The 16,286-nt window shown below is 42.9% G+C and overlaps 2 protein-coding genes across 5 annotated transcripts; both read left to right on the forward strand.

The window, feature by feature from the left end:
* The first annotated feature begins 649 nt into the window (after positions 1–649).
* fkbp7 (FKBP prolyl isomerase 7) lies at positions 650–4,240 on the forward strand. Its single transcript, XM_076156017.1, has 4 exons — positions 650–913; positions 1,436–1,587; positions 2,776–2,903; positions 2,989–4,240. The coding sequence occupies exons 1-4, from the start codon at positions 690–692 to the stop codon at positions 3,148–3,150; spliced, it is 666 nt and encodes a 221-aa protein (XP_076012132.1). The 5' UTR covers positions 650–689; the 3' UTR covers positions 3,151–4,240.
* A 502-nt stretch (positions 4,241–4,742) lies between these two features.
* Positions 4,743–14,586, forward strand: LOC143004825 (solute carrier family 35 member F5-like). 4 transcript variants are annotated; one of them, XM_076155980.1, is made up of 16 exons: positions 4,743–4,877; positions 5,985–6,085; positions 6,494–6,635; positions 6,910–7,059; positions 7,280–7,342; positions 7,494–7,575; positions 7,869–8,062; positions 9,060–9,141; positions 9,237–9,324; positions 9,430–9,494; positions 9,608–9,712; positions 10,031–10,190; positions 10,405–10,495; positions 10,789–10,943; positions 11,912–12,009; positions 12,608–14,586. In XM_076155980.1, exons 3-15 carry the CDS (start codon positions 6,501–6,503, stop codon positions 11,991–11,993), a joined length of 1,452 nt encoding a protein of 483 aa, XP_076012095.1. In that variant the 5' UTR covers positions 4,743–4,877; positions 5,985–6,085; positions 6,494–6,500; the 3' UTR covers positions 11,994–12,009; positions 12,608–14,586. The 4 variants fall into 4 exon arrangements, with proteins under 4 accessions (XP_076012095.1, XP_076012119.1, XP_076012103.1 ...); XM_076156004.1 differs by having other exon boundaries at positions 7,872–8,062; XM_076155988.1 differs by lacking the exon at positions 4,743–4,877 and adding an exon at positions 4,993–5,063.
* Positions 14,587–16,286: the final 1,700 nt, after the last annotated feature.

Consider the following 16,286-nt stretch of genomic DNA (forward strand, 5'->3'; position numbering starts at 1 on the left):
CGTTTTGGGAGTTTGGCGTTTTACTTATCGCGAATCCAATAAAACGCTCTCGCAAATGTTGTGCTATTTTCTTTATTATTAGTTTGTATTTTCAAGACTTTTTATTTTACCTCCAGATTTCTTTCAAATAAAAAAAAGGAATTCTCTAGAAACGCGTGCAGTTATAAGGCTTGGTAGCGAGGATCGAAAACCCACTTGGAAGCAACACGATCAATCTGATGACATCTGCTGTTCAATCCGTAGTATTGCACTTGTATTTTGTATCTCAAAAATAAAGTCAATTGACTTAATTTTCCACAGCAATATCTCCTTTCTTACACATAATTTTTCAAGTGGACATTTTCGTATTCACAGAAAAAGTGGGCTTTAGCTAAGCAAAATTGTGTTCAAACAATATGGCACTACTCTAAACGGTAATATGAATAGATAAGCGAAGAAATTGTCTCTATTTTAATATTTTGCCGTAACCCCTTGTAGAACTGTACGTTTATTAAATCTATCTGAATAGGTTTGATTTGCTTTATTTGATCTTTGATGTGTGGTGAAATTTTCCCTATGCGTGCTTGTGTAAACTTTGTATGTGTTCAGGAAAACCCGATAGTCCAAACTCAGGGCAAAAGAACCCATCTGACACTCCCTCTCCACGTCCTCTACTACGTCCGGACGTAAACTCTCAGAAGTTGCCACGAATGCACCGAAACAAGATGTGGAGAGCAATGAGCTGCGCGCTTACCCTGTTGCTGTGTCTGAACCTCGGCCCGTTTGTCTCTGCTGCAGAGGAGTCGAATGAACAAGTCAAGATTGAAGTTGTGTACAAGCCCGCCGAGTGCGATCGCTTGAGCAAAAGAGGCGATTTGCTCAACGTTCATTACGACGGATTCCTCGCCAAAGATGGTTCTCAGTTCTACTGCAGGTCGGCCTCTTGATTAGGAACTAGAGTTAACTGGGATTATGTTGAATGTTTAATAAATCTGCATGCAAATGTCACATTCACTCTTATTGTCTTCTCTTAAATAGCGATATATGCTGTCACTTGTGTGCAATACAGTACAGTCGCCTTGCAATAACAGTGATGCCTTCATAACTGTAACCATGAGGTATTTCTAATATTCTGACCCTCTCCTGTGTGTCATTTGTTTCAACTAAATATTGGAAACATATCTCGATACAATTGCCACAACAGTTCCCAAAGTGCTGAATCAGCGTCTACCTGACACAATGCCAACAAAAACTGAACACTATCATCTGCACAAAAAGTAGAATTCATGGCTAGGTTGTTATATAGCATCACATTGGGTTCGATTTGCTTGGATCTAACAATATATATATCCTGTATATGTGTCTCCATTCTGAATTGCGTTAACCCCACTAATGAGTCTGGGTCACATTCAGTGAAAGCATCTAATCTTTCTTCTCTTCTCTCTGTTCATTTCAGTCGATCAGAGAAAAGCGGCCACCCACAATGGTTTGTGCTGGGCGTGGGACAGGTCATCAAGGGCCTGGACATGGGCTTGAACGACATGTGTGCTGGGGAGAAGCGGAAAATAACAGTGCCTCCCTCGCTGGGCTTTGGAGAAAAGGGGAAAGGTAAATTGGAGCGACACATTGATCTCTGCTTCCACTTCCCACCGCAGTGATTCCAGAGATCAGATCCACGTCCACTCATCTTCCACTGATTTGGGATCATACACTGTCCCTTCTCTCTCAATTCAATCCACAATCAGACTGGACTCTTATCTCTCTAGGTGCCAATGTGGAGCCATGCGAGGTAAAATAATAATAGAGGCTGTTAGAAGGCTAATTAATATTAATATGACTTCCCATACATCAGTTTAAGAGTTTTCCAAAGCCATATCAAGTCAAGTATCTGAAGGAATTGCCTCCAAATTGTCATTTCCCCTCTGCAACAAATCAAAAAAGTTGTGTTATAAATGTATTTAAATGAGTTTAACTGTACGCTGTGAGGTAAGATTGTGATATTACCTCTGTGGTGTCTTCATGCTGTCTCGTCTTCTTTTCACAGCACTGCTCCTCTCCCTGTGGCATGTGTCCTGTCAGCATGCAGACGGTTCAAGGTCTCTACCTTTGTTTCCCTCTTTCTCACACGCACTGCAGCATGTGCAGAGGACTAACAACTGACCAGTGTTTCTACCCCAACATCTATTTTCTACCAACCGCTTGCTTTTCCGTCACTGATGTGCTCATGAATGTGCAGCATACGATCCCAGAGTCGTACAACTCAACCAGGGATTCTGCATTCCAGGTTTGAGCCATTTACTTTCCTCTTGATGTAAGAAAAGTTTATTTTCTGAACAATCATGCTGATGTTTCCAAGATGATGTTTTGCTCGACCGACCGAATTCATCCAATGCTGCACTGGAGCTTACTGCTGCTCTTACTCTTCATCTCTTACTTAAACTCAAATAATTAATGTTATGTAGCAGTTGCTGCCTCACAAGTTGTTATTAAAAAGCTTTGTCTAATGTTGTGCTATATGCCTATAATTACAAGGAAGTATGTCTAAAGTAGTAGTTATCACTGATTAGTATTTGATCTGTGTCATTTCCCAGTATAGTCCATCATTTAATTATATATCCAACCAGGTAAACTCAACACATCAAAAACAATACAAACTTCTCTTCCTTCTTAAAGTTTTTAATCATATCTTGGCGCTTCCAGTCTTTTAGGTTACACATTACTGTTAACTGTTGCAATATCAATTCATATCTCAGGTCTGTCAAACACCTCGACATATTTTTCCCCTTAATGGAACAGATCCAGTGCCGCCCAGTGCCACTCTGGTCTTTGAGGTGGAGCTCTACGCCGTGTCTAATGGACCTCGCACTTTAGAGGCCTTCAAAAAAATGGACGGTGACAAAGACAAAAGTCTCACCAAGGAAGAGGTAACCAGATATGAGAGACACACACTGAACTGTCCGGCTTAGCACATGGTCTTAATATTTAATCTTTATCTTTTGTCATTTTCAGGTAAAGGCGTACTTGAGGAAGGAATATGCCAGGGATGAGAAACCACGCGATGATGCTTTTTTCGAGAAGATTATGGAAGATATATTCCGCAAGAATGACCAGGACAGAGACGGACTGATCAGTAAGAAGGAGTATAACATCTACGAACACGACGAGCTCTAAGCAGCAGCCATAAGTGGGCCTGTTATTTTTGAAGTGATCTCAATTGGAGAACAAATACGTGATTTCTGAAAGTGAAGACAAGGTCAAGGACACGTACGCCGATCATTTCATTGCAGGAAGTATTTTATGCCGCCGTTTACCTTTGAATTTACATCATCAACCTCATGGCTTCCTCTTAACCTGGTGATTTCTTGGTGAGCTGGTATCATGACCTCTTCTAAATTGTATTTCTTCCTGTGTGATTGTTAGAAATGTCACTCAACTGGAGGGCGACAACAAGCTCCAATCCTGTGGTTTCAATTTCGGTCATGTTTTGTTTACATTTGATCACATATTGCACTGTGTTGTAGAACTTTAGGATGATTTGTTTTCTTCTTCATAGAGCAGACTGGAGTCCACTGTGATGAAGTTTGATGCACAACCCAAAATGTGGAGCCCCCTAGTGGTTAAAATGTATTTTTTCAGATAACTTTGTGATACGAGAGAATGCAAAGGTTTTGGAACAAATCAATTTCCACTATGACCTGTAGGGGTCTCTGTACCAACTATAGTAGTACTAATCACAACACAGGAAACTACATTTTGATACTTTGTAGTAAAATACTTTGCAGAACCTCTGCAACAGCACATTTGACACACAGATACCACTAAAGATTTAGATTTTGAATTGTTTTATTATTAGTTTTTTGTTATTGGTCTACTTTAACATTTCACCAGTTCCTATTATGAATAAGACAAGACATTAAGATCCACAGTGCTATGGGGTAGCTGGGTGTGAAATTCTAACCCACAAGGACACGAGACTTGAGGTTCACCAACTCTTTAAGCAGGCACATAGATAGAGCCATAGTTTCCCCTGTGAGATTTCTGCCTTCTAATCTACCAGTTCCTTATGGGGGAAGGTGGAGAAAAGGTGACTTGTGATTAGGCTGTTTTTGCTCCTTTTAAAACTTTGAACTAGTAGCACCACTGGTACATTAAGGTTACATATTGAAATTGTTTGTTGAATGAAAATGTGTGCTGAATAGCTGCAAAAACTGATGGAGTCTGGATTTAGAAACACCAATAAACAGTAAAATATGGAGATCTACTCTTCTGTATGTCTCCTGCTTTATTTTACACTCCCTGGTGATAAACATTTACTCCGGGAAAGAAAAATCACATCTAATAATACATTTTAACCACTTTCCAACTGCAACTTCAGCTTTTCTGGTTGCCATGGTATTTGGCCTAAGAGGACATGAGAAGACAAACACCATAATGTCATGCTACATTGATCAACATGCAGTTTATGATGTGAGGCAGTAGCTGTCTCTGTCCTGTGGTGACCATCTTAATAGACGGCTCACTTTAATTCTGTGCATGTCATCCTTCTTTGTAAACAATAGTTTTTATTATATATATATATATTCACAAATTAAATAAAGTGACAGAAAGTTTGTATGTCTATTATATCGCTATCGCTCAAACTGCGTTTTAAGGTTTTCAACGGAGGAATCTGGAGCCATAGACTGCAATATGTTACGGGAAAACCACATTCCTAATACTACATATCCCAGATGCCTTAGCGCCATTAAGTGATGTCAGCTGATCATTAAAAAGAGACGAGTGTGCTAATGTTTACAACCGCTGGACTGTCAACCGTCTCATCGTAACAACTGTGCATTTGTGGAAAAGACCCGTATACAATGACCGCAGCAGAATAATCGACCCCTCCTCCTGCACAGGTAAAGAAAAGAGCACAAATCAAACAAATACTTGCTCACCCGTCAAGTTAGAAAGCTTGTTAGCATGTAGCTAGCTAACGTCAACGTTTCCTCGCTGATAAACAAGTACACGTAGCACACGGCTATCAGCCAACATCGGCTCGGCGCGTAGAATAACCGCAAGGGACACGAAGGTTATTTTCGGAGGTAACAGCGGAAAACGATCTGCTTCTGTCCCGACCTGCAGCTTCACTCCAGCGGCTTCACAGCTGCTAAACTAACGCTAGCTCTTCGGACCCGGAGCTGTTTGAGCTTTGACGTTTATCTGCGTGACTATTCTACGTGCTTACTTTGTTACGTATCGTGACTGTAGATTTGTTGCAAACCCTATTTTTGTGGTTATTCAAAATGATCTAACAGGTTATATTGATGGAGTTAAGGTTTCTAAAAGTATACAGGGCATGACGCCACTGCTCTTTTCTGCAATACTACGCGCTTACTTTACATGCATGGGTGTCATTTTCCTAATTCAAATTGTGTTATACTTGTATACTGTGTCTAGCGATGTCTTACTAGGTTTGTGTAACTCGTGACAAATGTGTGAGCAGTATGTCACGTGTTTGTGTAAAAGCTTAAATGTTGAGTATAGAATAAGAGATTTTGAGGAATCATAATGCGGTTATTACGTTATCGTGTTTGCTACTTGTTATTGCTATTAAACTTTGAATGAAAAATGACCATAATATGACATCGATTGAGGAAACTGACTCACTATTCAAACTCATTTTGTTTTCTTAATTTGCTGTCACTGAAGCAACCGCCAACAGATTCTGCCACTGGCTAACTTAGACATTTATTAACCCTTAAAATGTATTTATAAGAGTTGGATGGTATGTTTTGTTTTCCTACTGCACACTGTCTATTCTACACGCCTCAATGAACTCAGCTTGCAGATGATTTCAGAGGTGAATCAGTTCTATTTAGTTCAATTTGGCACAGATAAGTAAATGTTTGGTAGTCAAAAAACCAAAGACCAATATCTCAGTATTTAGATTAATCGCATGTTGGTTGTAATATACAGAAGATCACAGTGTAACATTGATCATCATATCCTCCCTCTTGTCGCAGGTGTTATTCCCTCCCACACTCATGCTGTGTTGAACAACCACACTGAGGTCACTCCCGGACAAACCAGGGCCAAATTTGCATCGTGCAACGAGTGTGAAAAGGTGTGTGGTAGTACATGAAATGTGGACAAAGATGCCCTGTGTTTACTCGAAGTCCCGGTTGACTTTGGCCCAGTTAAATCGTGTCTTTGCTTATCAATCCCCTTATTGATAATGTCAGTGATCAGTTTGGATACACCTGGTGATGGATCTAACAGTATTCACACACACACACACACACACACACACACACACACACACACACACACACACACACACACACACACACACACACACACACACACACACACACACTTAACTGTTTTGAGGATGAATGGTAGAAGAGTGCAGTTTATGCTTATGTTTCATTGTTTCTGTAATCAATTGTAATCATGTCACTTCATTTGGAAAGTCCCTTGACTATCTCAACACAAGCATGCTCACGTACACGCTATACTTAAACCCCTACAGAGTCCAGATGGTTTGGGTGTTCATCATGAACCGAATGGGCTCCCAGGGAAGCTTGGTGGCCCAGCGGAGACGCATGGCCCTGGGGGTGGTGATCCTCCTGCTGGTGGATGTCATCTGGGTGGCCTCCTCAGAGCTAACCTCAGTAAGGCCCGTCTCACCCTCACTGCATGGAAATGCTTTGTTTGGATAAGGTGTACACCCACATTCAAAGCTAACAAAAGCAGAACTTGTTTTTCGAAAAAACACTTGCGCATCTTTCACTCCAGGGCTCTCCGCCTGTTGTTTGCGTGAAACTCAATCTTGTCGCATTGAAAGCATGAGAGTCTCCTGAAACACCAAACCAACCACGCACACGCTGCAGCTCTGCCAGTCATCACATTATCCTCATACTTTTCTTTCACCATTTCTCCCCTCAGTATATTTTCAAGCGGCAGGAGTACAACAAACCCTTCTTCAGCACCTTCACCAAGACGTCCATGTTTGTGCTGTACCTGCTGGGCTTCCTGCTGTGGCGACCGTGGAGGCAGCAGTGCACAGGCACCCTGAAACGCCGCCACTCCGCATTTGTAAGCAGTCCAATCGCATCACACGTTCACCTTACTGTCAGATGAGACACGAATGGCAAAACTCAGTCACAGCAGTAGGCAGACATAGAAGTAGAACATAAGTAAAGGAAAGGAAAGTGATGTCATATCCCATTTAAAAAAACAATACCCAGTTATCAGAATTGTCTTTAGAGATCTCTGTTTGTTTGTGGTTGATAGTTTGACTTGCTTTTCCCTGCAGTTTGCTGAGGCTGAGGCCTACTTTGGCCCCTGCACCACTGACTCCACCGTCAACCACAATTTGGTATGTTGTGTCACTGCAGCTTTAACATGCTTTTTCTATTTTGCCATTAACTGTTCTATGGAGTCAAACCTTAACATGTGTTGGATACGCGTGAAGTCATAATATACAGTGGGATGTGATCTTCCCCTCGTTCTTTGTCTCTGTCCTGCAGAGTGAACCTCTGTATGTCCCAGTGAAGTTTCAGGATGTGGCTGTCGAGCAGTCAAACTGTTTAACTGGAGACTTTGAATCTCGTAAGTAAACACTTGAAAGTTTGTGTCTATTTTTGAATTTACCGTCTGCTGTATTTTGATTTTACTAAGACATAATGAGCGTGGTTAAAGTGGGTCAGACGTCCCACGTGTGTAGGTAAAGGCTTTGAACACAAGAGGGCAGTGGTGAGCTGTGAGACTAGACGGTCTTCGCCATAATACCATAGCTGTTTCTAACCAATATGAGGGTCACTGTGTATTCAAGATAAGAAGCCCTGTCGGACCTTTCAATCGCAGTGAGTGATTTGAGTCTCTTCCCCCTTTTTCCCCCTTAGCAGCTTCCAAAAAGCAGCGTGTTCGCTTCAGTAACATCATGGAGGTGCGTCAGCTGCCCTCCACTCAGGCGCTGGAGGCCAAGCTGTCCCGCATGTCCTACCCGGCCACCAGAGACCACGAGAGCATGCTGCGCACCGTGGGCAAGCTCACCATCACAGACGTGGCCAAGATCAGCTTCTTCTTCTGCTTCGTTGTGAGTACAGAGGCCCCGGCGGTGCAGCGTCGCCTCATGATTCTGCTTTCTTCACACCTGCTGGAATCCTTAACGCTTTGTTGTGCGGCTCTCCAATAAGTTTGGGAATGCGTGAAGTTTTTTGGCACTGATGAATTACGTCAATGAGTCGAAAGCGACGTTTCAAGCTCTCCGTAACTGCAGCAGGTCGTTAATCATTTAAACTTTCAGATGTAAACTGCTGTTAATGTGCCGACTCGGCCCCTCTGTGTGCAGCAAGCTAAAAAAATTTGTTTTGATTGCTTCAAGATGCGGCGGCTGTGCCAGAGAGGTGTACTGTTATCATTTGTTGTTGGAGAAAATTGTTTAAACGTAACTATATAACAAATTATATTCCTTTTAGAATCAGCTGTACTCCATTTAATTTCAAAAACAATCAGCCAACACCTGCAGTGGCTTTATTTTCACACACACACACCATGTGAAATCTATCTGTAAGCAGTGGAGAGCACATATGCAGGCTGAAGAAGAGAGAAGAATACTGTGGGAGATAAATATTGGTATTGTTTTAAGTAGTTTTCTGACATTAGACTCTAGACCAGACTGGGATCAAGGTAAAGAATGTGATTCAGCAGCATACAGGGGCGGGGTCAGTGGGACTCGGCTTAACATTTACATCCACATTTACATTAACGTCATTCAGCGACACACACACACACGTGAGGTTTAAATACCAACACGAGCAAGCATCCAGCAGTCAGGAGAGAACAACAGGAAGTAGAGCCATGAAGCTTCTTGTCAGACAGGACACACGAGCCCAGATACATGCAGTATGAGACGAGTCATCCTATCGAGGACGAGAAATGCAAGCCGTGTCTTACCCCAACTTTCTGCTCCTCCTGTCAGTCTGCATACCATAAACTGAATCCGTATGGAAGGTTTCTCTATGTTCTAAGATGTCTCTGTTATTTTGTCCACCTCCTCTATGTCCCATTTGCTGTCCTCTGCCGTCTCCCAGTGGTTTCTGGCTAACCTGTCCTATCAGGAGGCCCTCTCTGACACACAGGTCGCCATCGTCAACATTCTGTCGTCCACCTCAGGTGACTCTTGGCTCAGTGACATTTATGTAGTTCTTTTCCCTTCAGTTTGCAGCTGGTTCGTCTAATTCAGCCATGTTCTTCCTCGTCTTCCTCAGGCCTGTTCACGCTGATTCTAGCGTCCATATTTCCCAGCAACAGCAGCGATCGCTTCACTCTGTCCAAGCTTCTGGCCGTGGCCCTCAGGTAAAGGCGTCACAGGCAGCAGAGCATGCTGGGAGATTTCATAGCACAGCTTGTATTTGCACGAGTTGAGTTGGTTTGGTTTCATGTGGCGTCTCTTTTGTTCAGCATGGGAGGCGTTGCCCTTGTGAGCTTCTCCAGCATGGACAACCCTGACGGCAAAGGCTTCATAGGTAACCATGGAGACGGCAAAGGTCAAGATGGACAAATGTCTCCCTTTGTTTGCACTATTGACTGTACAATTGTAACCGTTTTGCTCTGCATGTCAAACTGTTGCTTCCTGAAGGTTCTCTGTGGTCTCTTGCTGGTGCTGCACTCTACGCCATCTACATCGTGATGATCAAGAGACGCGTGGATCGAGAGGATAAGCTCGACATTCCCATGTTCTTTGGTTAGCTTATACCTTTTGTTTTCTACTCAGACTGTCACAGCTTGCGGGACGTTTCTGTCCGAGCTCAGAGCACTGACATTGTTTTTTGGTGCGTTGGAGAATTCTGGAGTTATTAGAGCATCCACTTATCAGATCTGTAGCTCCAGCGATGCGATCCACAGGCCGCCAAATGTCCCCAGTATGCTCCAACTTACACAAAAGTGAAAACAAGCTTGGCCTTAAACCACCTGCAAATCAATCAATACCTTTTGAATGGGCTGTAATCGCTTTGTGTATATGTGAGAATCCTCTAAATGGCAGCTGCTGCTTGTCTCTCAGGCTTCGTGGGGCTGTTCAACCTGCTGCTGCTGTGGCCCGGCTTCCTCCTGCTCCACTACACGGGGTTCGAGGCCTTCGAGCTCCCCAGCCAGCTGGTGTGGACGTACATCCTCATCAACGGCCTCATAGGCACTGTCCTCTCCGAGTTCCTCTGGCTCTGGTGAGCATCCGACCCCCCCCACAGATTGATTGCCCATTTTGGAACCAGTGCCAAAGACATCAGATATTTGCATAGAAGTCATTAAACGCTTCATTACGTTTAAGTCACACCACAGCTATAATCGAATTAGAGCTGATAGAATTTCAGTTTCAGCCATGCATTTGAGTAGAGGTGGGTGCTGTAAATGCTGCTGCTGCGTTGTGTGTGTTGACAGGGGCTGCTTCCTGACCTCCTCCCTCATAGGAACCCTGGCACTGAGCCTCACCATCCCGCTTTCTATCATGGCAGACATTTGCATGCAGAAGGTAAAAAAAGTGTGTGTGTGTGTGTGTGTGTGTGTGTGTGTGTGTGTGTGTGTGTGTGTGTGTGTGTGTGTGTGTGTGTGTGTGTGTGTGTGTGTGTGTGTGTGTGTGTGTGTGTGTGTGTGTGTGTGCGTGTGCGCGCGCGCGTGTGTGTGTGATTCTGCATAAGAACTCATCAAAGTAAAACAACGCATAATGAAGATAAATCCCAAGTTTACTGAGTTTGGTGTGAAGTTACAGGTTTTTGCTCGTAGTTGCTCAAGAGTTGTTTCCCCCCTCGTTGTTTGTCTGAGCAGGTGCGTTTCTCGTGGCTGTTTTTTGCCGGAGCGGTCCCCGTTTTCCTCTCCTTCTTCATCGCCGCGCTCTTATGTCACTACAACAACTGGGACCCCGTGCTGGTGGGGCTGAGGAGAGTGTACGCCTTCATCTGCAGGAAGCACCGGATCCAGAGGTACGACACACACCGCCTGAATCCACCTCCTGAGGGTATTTTGATGGGAAAAAAACGACTGGATGCAGTTAGCCATAACACACACTAGGATGCGCCAGAAATGACACAGCGCCGCTTTAATTGTAGGAGGGAGTTGAATCCTGTGTCTGATAATGGAAAGTGTCGCACCTCACACCTACGGGAGAAACTCAAACAGAGGGAGTGAAGAATGAACAAACATTAGCACAGTGAGCACTTTCACTTGCACTTTTGAACTTCGATTTAACGCGACAAGTAGTTGTGTGGGGGTTTTTCCCAGACGTCATGTAATTGCCTGGATGTGTTTGGAAGCAGCACAAATTGAAGTGTGCTCACTCTGAGTAATGCATCATGTATACTCGTACACTCGGGCGGAATCCTTTTGATTCTCTCCGTGTATACTTAATTACATTTTTGCGTTATCACAGTAAGGGAAAATATGCATGACAACACACTGCGCGGTAATGATGATGAGAATGTAATGGTTGTCGGGCAGCAACTGTAATTTAAGTCTGAACTGAAGGAAGTTTCTGAAAGGGCTCGATAATGTCATGAGGTCTGAAGGTAAGGATAAAGTTTTAACATGTCAGAATCGGCTCTATTTGAAACAAATCTTTGTTATCAGACTAATCACAACCCTGAGTCCATCTGCATCCACACAGTCTTCACCCTCTTCCTTTAGCCAGGTGGTTACATTTTAGCTTATATTTGACCCTGACACACACACACACACACACACACACCTTATCTGTCGTTCTTACAAGGGCAATACATTTTATTTCCTGCTCACAGCCTCTCTAAGGCTCATCAGCCTCAGCTTGACTGATTACTCTTTGAGCGGCATTCATGTCCTCTGTCCCTCCGCTCTCGTATTTAGCGAGGGGCGACTACACTGGCGCTGGTTGTCGTGACAATGACTGACAATCCACTCTCTCTGCTTCCCCCCACAGACTGCCAGAAGACAGTGAGCAGTGCGAGAGCCTCATCCCCTTAAACACCGTCTCCCCGAACGACGGCGCCTTCTGCTCGTGATCCACCCAGCACAAAGGTGAGCAAACCCTCTCTGACCTCAGCAAGCATGTGTGTTTCTGTCACAGCGTGTGTGTGTGTGTGTCTTTGTGTGTGTGTGTGTGTGTGTCTGTCTGTGTGCGTGTGTGAATGTGATACAGACTTGAATCAATCTGGCTTGTTGAATATTTTCCCACAGGCAAAAACAATGATAAAAACACAAAACAAAAAAACTGAAATAAATCTTTAAATTAATTAGTAGCTGCTTCCTAATGTTTCACAGCTGACGCCTCTTGTTTTATCTCGAGGGGGAAAGATTAGCCTCAAAGAGATTAATTTGGTTCCAAAAGGAGATAACATCATTTGTAAATGGTGACGGCTTCTAAGATAAAAACTTATTCGTACATCATTGAAACCAACTATCTTCCTATTTGAAGCGATGCTGAGTATTCCAAACCTTAGATGAGAACAAATGTGTAATGATACAATTTTAGTCAAGCCAAGGTTCCCCTCTCCTCTAACTGTTTCTTGCCATGGCCTGTACGTCCACACGTCCGTCCTTAGTTGGTCCACTTTGACTTGTGACACCCTCAGTGCACACGTCCCTCACCCCCGTGCTGTGTGTTTTGTCTCCACAGGTGGTGAACACGGAGCTCTGACGATGTGACAATCTGGGAAACGATCAGACGCATCAAACTACCGCAGTGCCTCTATACTCTCTACACTTCAGATCCATGTCCACCAGCTCAGTTCTATCTCCCTCTCCGATCGGCCCGGACTGAGATTCTGTTTGTTTGTTTGTTTGACACTTTCAGCACTGCTGTGCAAAGAGGAACTTCATGGTACTGGAAGTGCTGGACATTATCTTTGATTCTGAAACGGTACAAGTTCAACCACAACCTAACACTAACGGAGGAGGGACGGCGTATTTCTTTGTGGATCCGCCGACCCAATGGAGAAACGTTTTAATGAAGGACGATCGGTGTCATGCTGGATATCATTATGTTTGTTTATGGCCTTTAGAAGCCTTGCTGCTTTTATTTTGAAAGTGTGAACCAAGCACAATGCAGATTTACAAAACCCAACATGGACGAGTCAAAAACACAAAGTAACGACTTACTTTGAATTTCTTGAACCGGGTATTGATCCTAATCGACTTTGGTGCCTTTGAACAAGCAGACCAACGGTTGTGCTTCCTGATGGTGTGTATCCCTAAAAGGACATTACCGAAGCACTTACTTGAATATTACACACAGTTTATAACAGTGCTGTCACTCATTTCAAGACCCGCTGCCCTTAAGATTGTTCAGCAGTGTCATCACAGCGATTCACTCTTGTCACACGGGGTTCATCAGTGTCTGGGACTCATTTGTGAAATGCTTCATATGATCCAAACCAACACCTATGATGATTCATTTAAAGGACAATCAGCTGAGGGATTGGACCTGATGTGCATAGACGTCTGCGAGTCTTTTCTCGGACATCGAGACAAACTGAATCACTCATCGCCACAATACCATCATCACATATCGCGGACCAACGCCCTCGTTCACGTGAACGACGCTGAACAATTGAGACAAACTGTGATAGAGACACGGCCTACGTGTCCAAATGTGAACTAACGGTAACATTTCTGCTATAAACCACAAATCGCCTTGCTGCAGTAAAGCAGTTGTCTGCTTGAACGAACAGTTAATGTTTCACGCTGTGTGTAAATACTGTGCGGAATGAAACTTTAACAAAGTATTGCTGTTTTGTGATGTTCAGATGACCACTAAAGATTCCTGTTCTAAGATTATTGTACCTTTACCGATTTATGATTTTATATTTTCATGGTTTATTAAGAAATGTTGTAGGTTTAGCGGTTATTTCACTGCCAGAAGGAGAGTTCGCCTAACAGCCAAATTCTATTTTTACTCGCAGCTGCGGTTATATAGCCTAAAGAAGAAGAAGGATAGCCATCATTAATTTGGTTTAAACAACAGGATTCCTTTGCTTGGTTATTGGCCGAAACGTCTGTCACCAGCCCCTAACGTAAACACTACAGTTGTCGGCGTGTTATCGCTGTTATTCCACTCATCCTGTTAAATGTCAAATGTGTAAACATCTTTACGGAGTGTTTTTATTACACTCAGAGTTGACTGGAGGCGGTTTATGAGTCGGAGGAAGTAGTCACCTGCCGCTAAGCTAAATTAAGGGGTTGAGCACTTTAAGTGACAGTTGGAACCATAAACAGTCCATTTCCATTGTTGCACTCTGACAGTTTTGCCAATCAGTCCCGTATTCTGTCACGGTTGCAGGTATGAAAGCTTGATTATTTTAAAATTCTTATTTTATTGAAGATGTACAGATGACAAGTGGTTGTATTTCCCATTTTGTCCGACTTTAAGTTTATTTCCATGTTTTTATCTATGGTGCTTTTTGAAATGATAGATATGAAGTTTGTTTCCTTTCTCAGGTACTTTGTCTCGTTTTATTCTTTGTCCTTCATGTGTCTTTAATGCATTTATGGGACGATCTGAAAAAATTGTCATAGTCGTTTCCCTTTTATCTACCTAAGCTTTGATTCCTCTGTAACATTGTCTGTTTTCATACACTGCACTATTAAAACAATATATCTTTTTAAACCTGTGTGGTCAGAGTTTGACCAAAGAAACATCAAGACTGAAATGAATCACAACCTAGTTTATATTTTCTTCCCCCAAAATAGATTTTAGAAATGTGCTGTGATTTGCACTGCAATCACAAGCAAGGGACATTTGAGCTGAAATACTAACAATAATAATAATTAAGACTCTTTAAACTCTCTAAATACATCAAGCTCACTGTGTAAATAAAGCTCCAGGCGGCTGTTTCTGTTCAGTCTCGATCAGGTGAAGCGACACCGTCTCTCTTCCTCTGTTCATTTCTTTCACACTGTATCAACCATTTTATGTTTGGCTCATCACTTAAAAATGATGGCTCGTGCCTGATCAACCATCTTAGGCTAAGAAACCAACTTTGTGTAATATTGATGTACAACATTAAAATCTAATAAACCATCTATCGATTCATAAATTAGATGCCATGTCAAATCATGTGTAATATCAATCTCCGTCTACAAAAAACAGTGCATCGTTTGAAAGAGATCTGATCCATTAAGAGGCTTCAGCGTCGTAATGAACAATCAGCCTTGATTTCACTTTCATCAATTTTGACAGTGAACATCTGGCCGACAGTGCGAAGCTTCGTCACAGCCAGAGTGCAATCAAAGCCTTCATCTAATCAGTGTGAACTCATGTACATCACACCAGCTTCTTCTGCTGAAAGGATCCGCCTGATGAACGTTGTGGGAGAAGTTATTTTTGACCTCTGGTAAAGATAATAAGGGTGAGGTTTGTCTTCTCACAACTTTTAAGAATTGTGCTCCAAAAACTTTCACATCAACAGAGGAGTAATCGTTAACATGAATCATGCAGGATCTTTATAATAGGGAACATATTGCACTTATCTCAATTTGTACTCTGTTGTACTGTGCTTGTGCACACTGAGTGACGACAGCCCATTTTAGTCACTGTCTCCTTAGCTCCTTAGCGGCCTCATCTGTCCCTATCCACCAGATTCACCAGGCCTGAGCTGGCAACACATCCACAGATTGCGAAACACCGATTCTGTAAAAACACACACTCATACGCCTTGTGGTTAACAAGTGTGTGTAACCCAGTGTGAGTGTGTGTGCATGTTTTTTTTCTTTCTTTCTTTCTTTACATCATTTCATCATTTTGTAATATTTTGAGTTAGGGTTAGGTCAAGAAGTGTTTATGTTGGAATGAATACGGCCACCCAGAGCTGCATAGTTGTATCAGCGGGTAATATCCTTAAACTATAAGTGTTGCGATTCTGTAAACCCGTATCTCCATTTATTTGAAACAGTGGCAGGCCAGTGCATGCACCCTGTGTGGAGGATATGAGTCCAGCACCTACGCATGATGTCTGCTTTATCTCAGCTTTCTTCCTGTCTGAACTTTTCAACTTCCCTGCGCTCACATTAATCTGCCTCAATTTTTCTCGTCCTCTCATTACTCTCAGATTTTTTTCAGTAATGGCAAATATCTACATCATTATCTTACCTTTCAAACATAATGATGAAATGAAGAGGTTGGAAGTCATGCCTCCCTGTTTCATTCATGCAGTCAAAGTCAGACACGGTTTACTTTGCTTCTTATATCAGTTCACATGTTGCGACACATCACCGCACCTATATCACTTCTGTAATCTCCAGCGTTTGTGTGACGGGGAGGCGCATTTCGTGCTCATGATAAGAGAAGGGACGGGGCC

Source organism: Genypterus blacodes, unplaced genomic scaffold (genome assembly GCF_046128005.1).
Source record: "Genypterus blacodes isolate CSIRO-AG114 ecotype Tasmania unplaced genomic scaffold, CSIRO-AGI_Gbla_v1 ptg000008l_1, whole genome shotgun sequence".
In the NCBI taxonomy this organism is placed as follows: Eukaryota; Metazoa; Chordata; class Actinopteri; order Ophidiiformes; family Ophidiidae; genus Genypterus; species Genypterus blacodes.

What these genes read in the sequence shown, in the direction of transcription:
- fkbp7 (XM_076156017.1), top strand. Translation starts at nt 690, where the DNA reads ATGCACCGAAACAAGATGTGGAGAGCAATGAGCTGCGCGCTTACCCTG. An exon ending in GGTTCTCAGTTCTACTGCAG is followed by an intron (nt 914 to 1,435) that starts GTCGGCCTCTTG and finishes TGTTCATTTCAG; the next exon opens with TCGATCAGAGAAAAGCGGCC. An exon ending in CTTTGGAGAAAAGGGGAAAG is followed by an intron (nt 1,588 to 2,775) that starts GTAAATTGGAGC and finishes TTAATGGAACAG; the next exon opens with ATCCAGTGCCGCCCAGTGCC.
- LOC143004825 (XM_076155980.1), top strand. Translation starts at nt 6,501, where the DNA reads ATGGTTTGGGTGTTCATCATGAACCGAATGGGCTCCCAGGGAAGCTTG. An exon ending in CCTCCTCAGAGCTAACCTCA is followed by an intron (nt 6,636 to 6,909) that starts GTAAGGCCCGTC and finishes TTCTCCCCTCAG; the next exon opens with TATATTTTCAAGCGGCAGGA. An exon ending in TCCGAGTTCCTCTGGCTCTG is followed by an intron (nt 10,191 to 10,404) that starts GTGAGCATCCGA and finishes GTGTGTTGACAG; the next exon opens with GGGCTGCTTCCTGACCTCCT.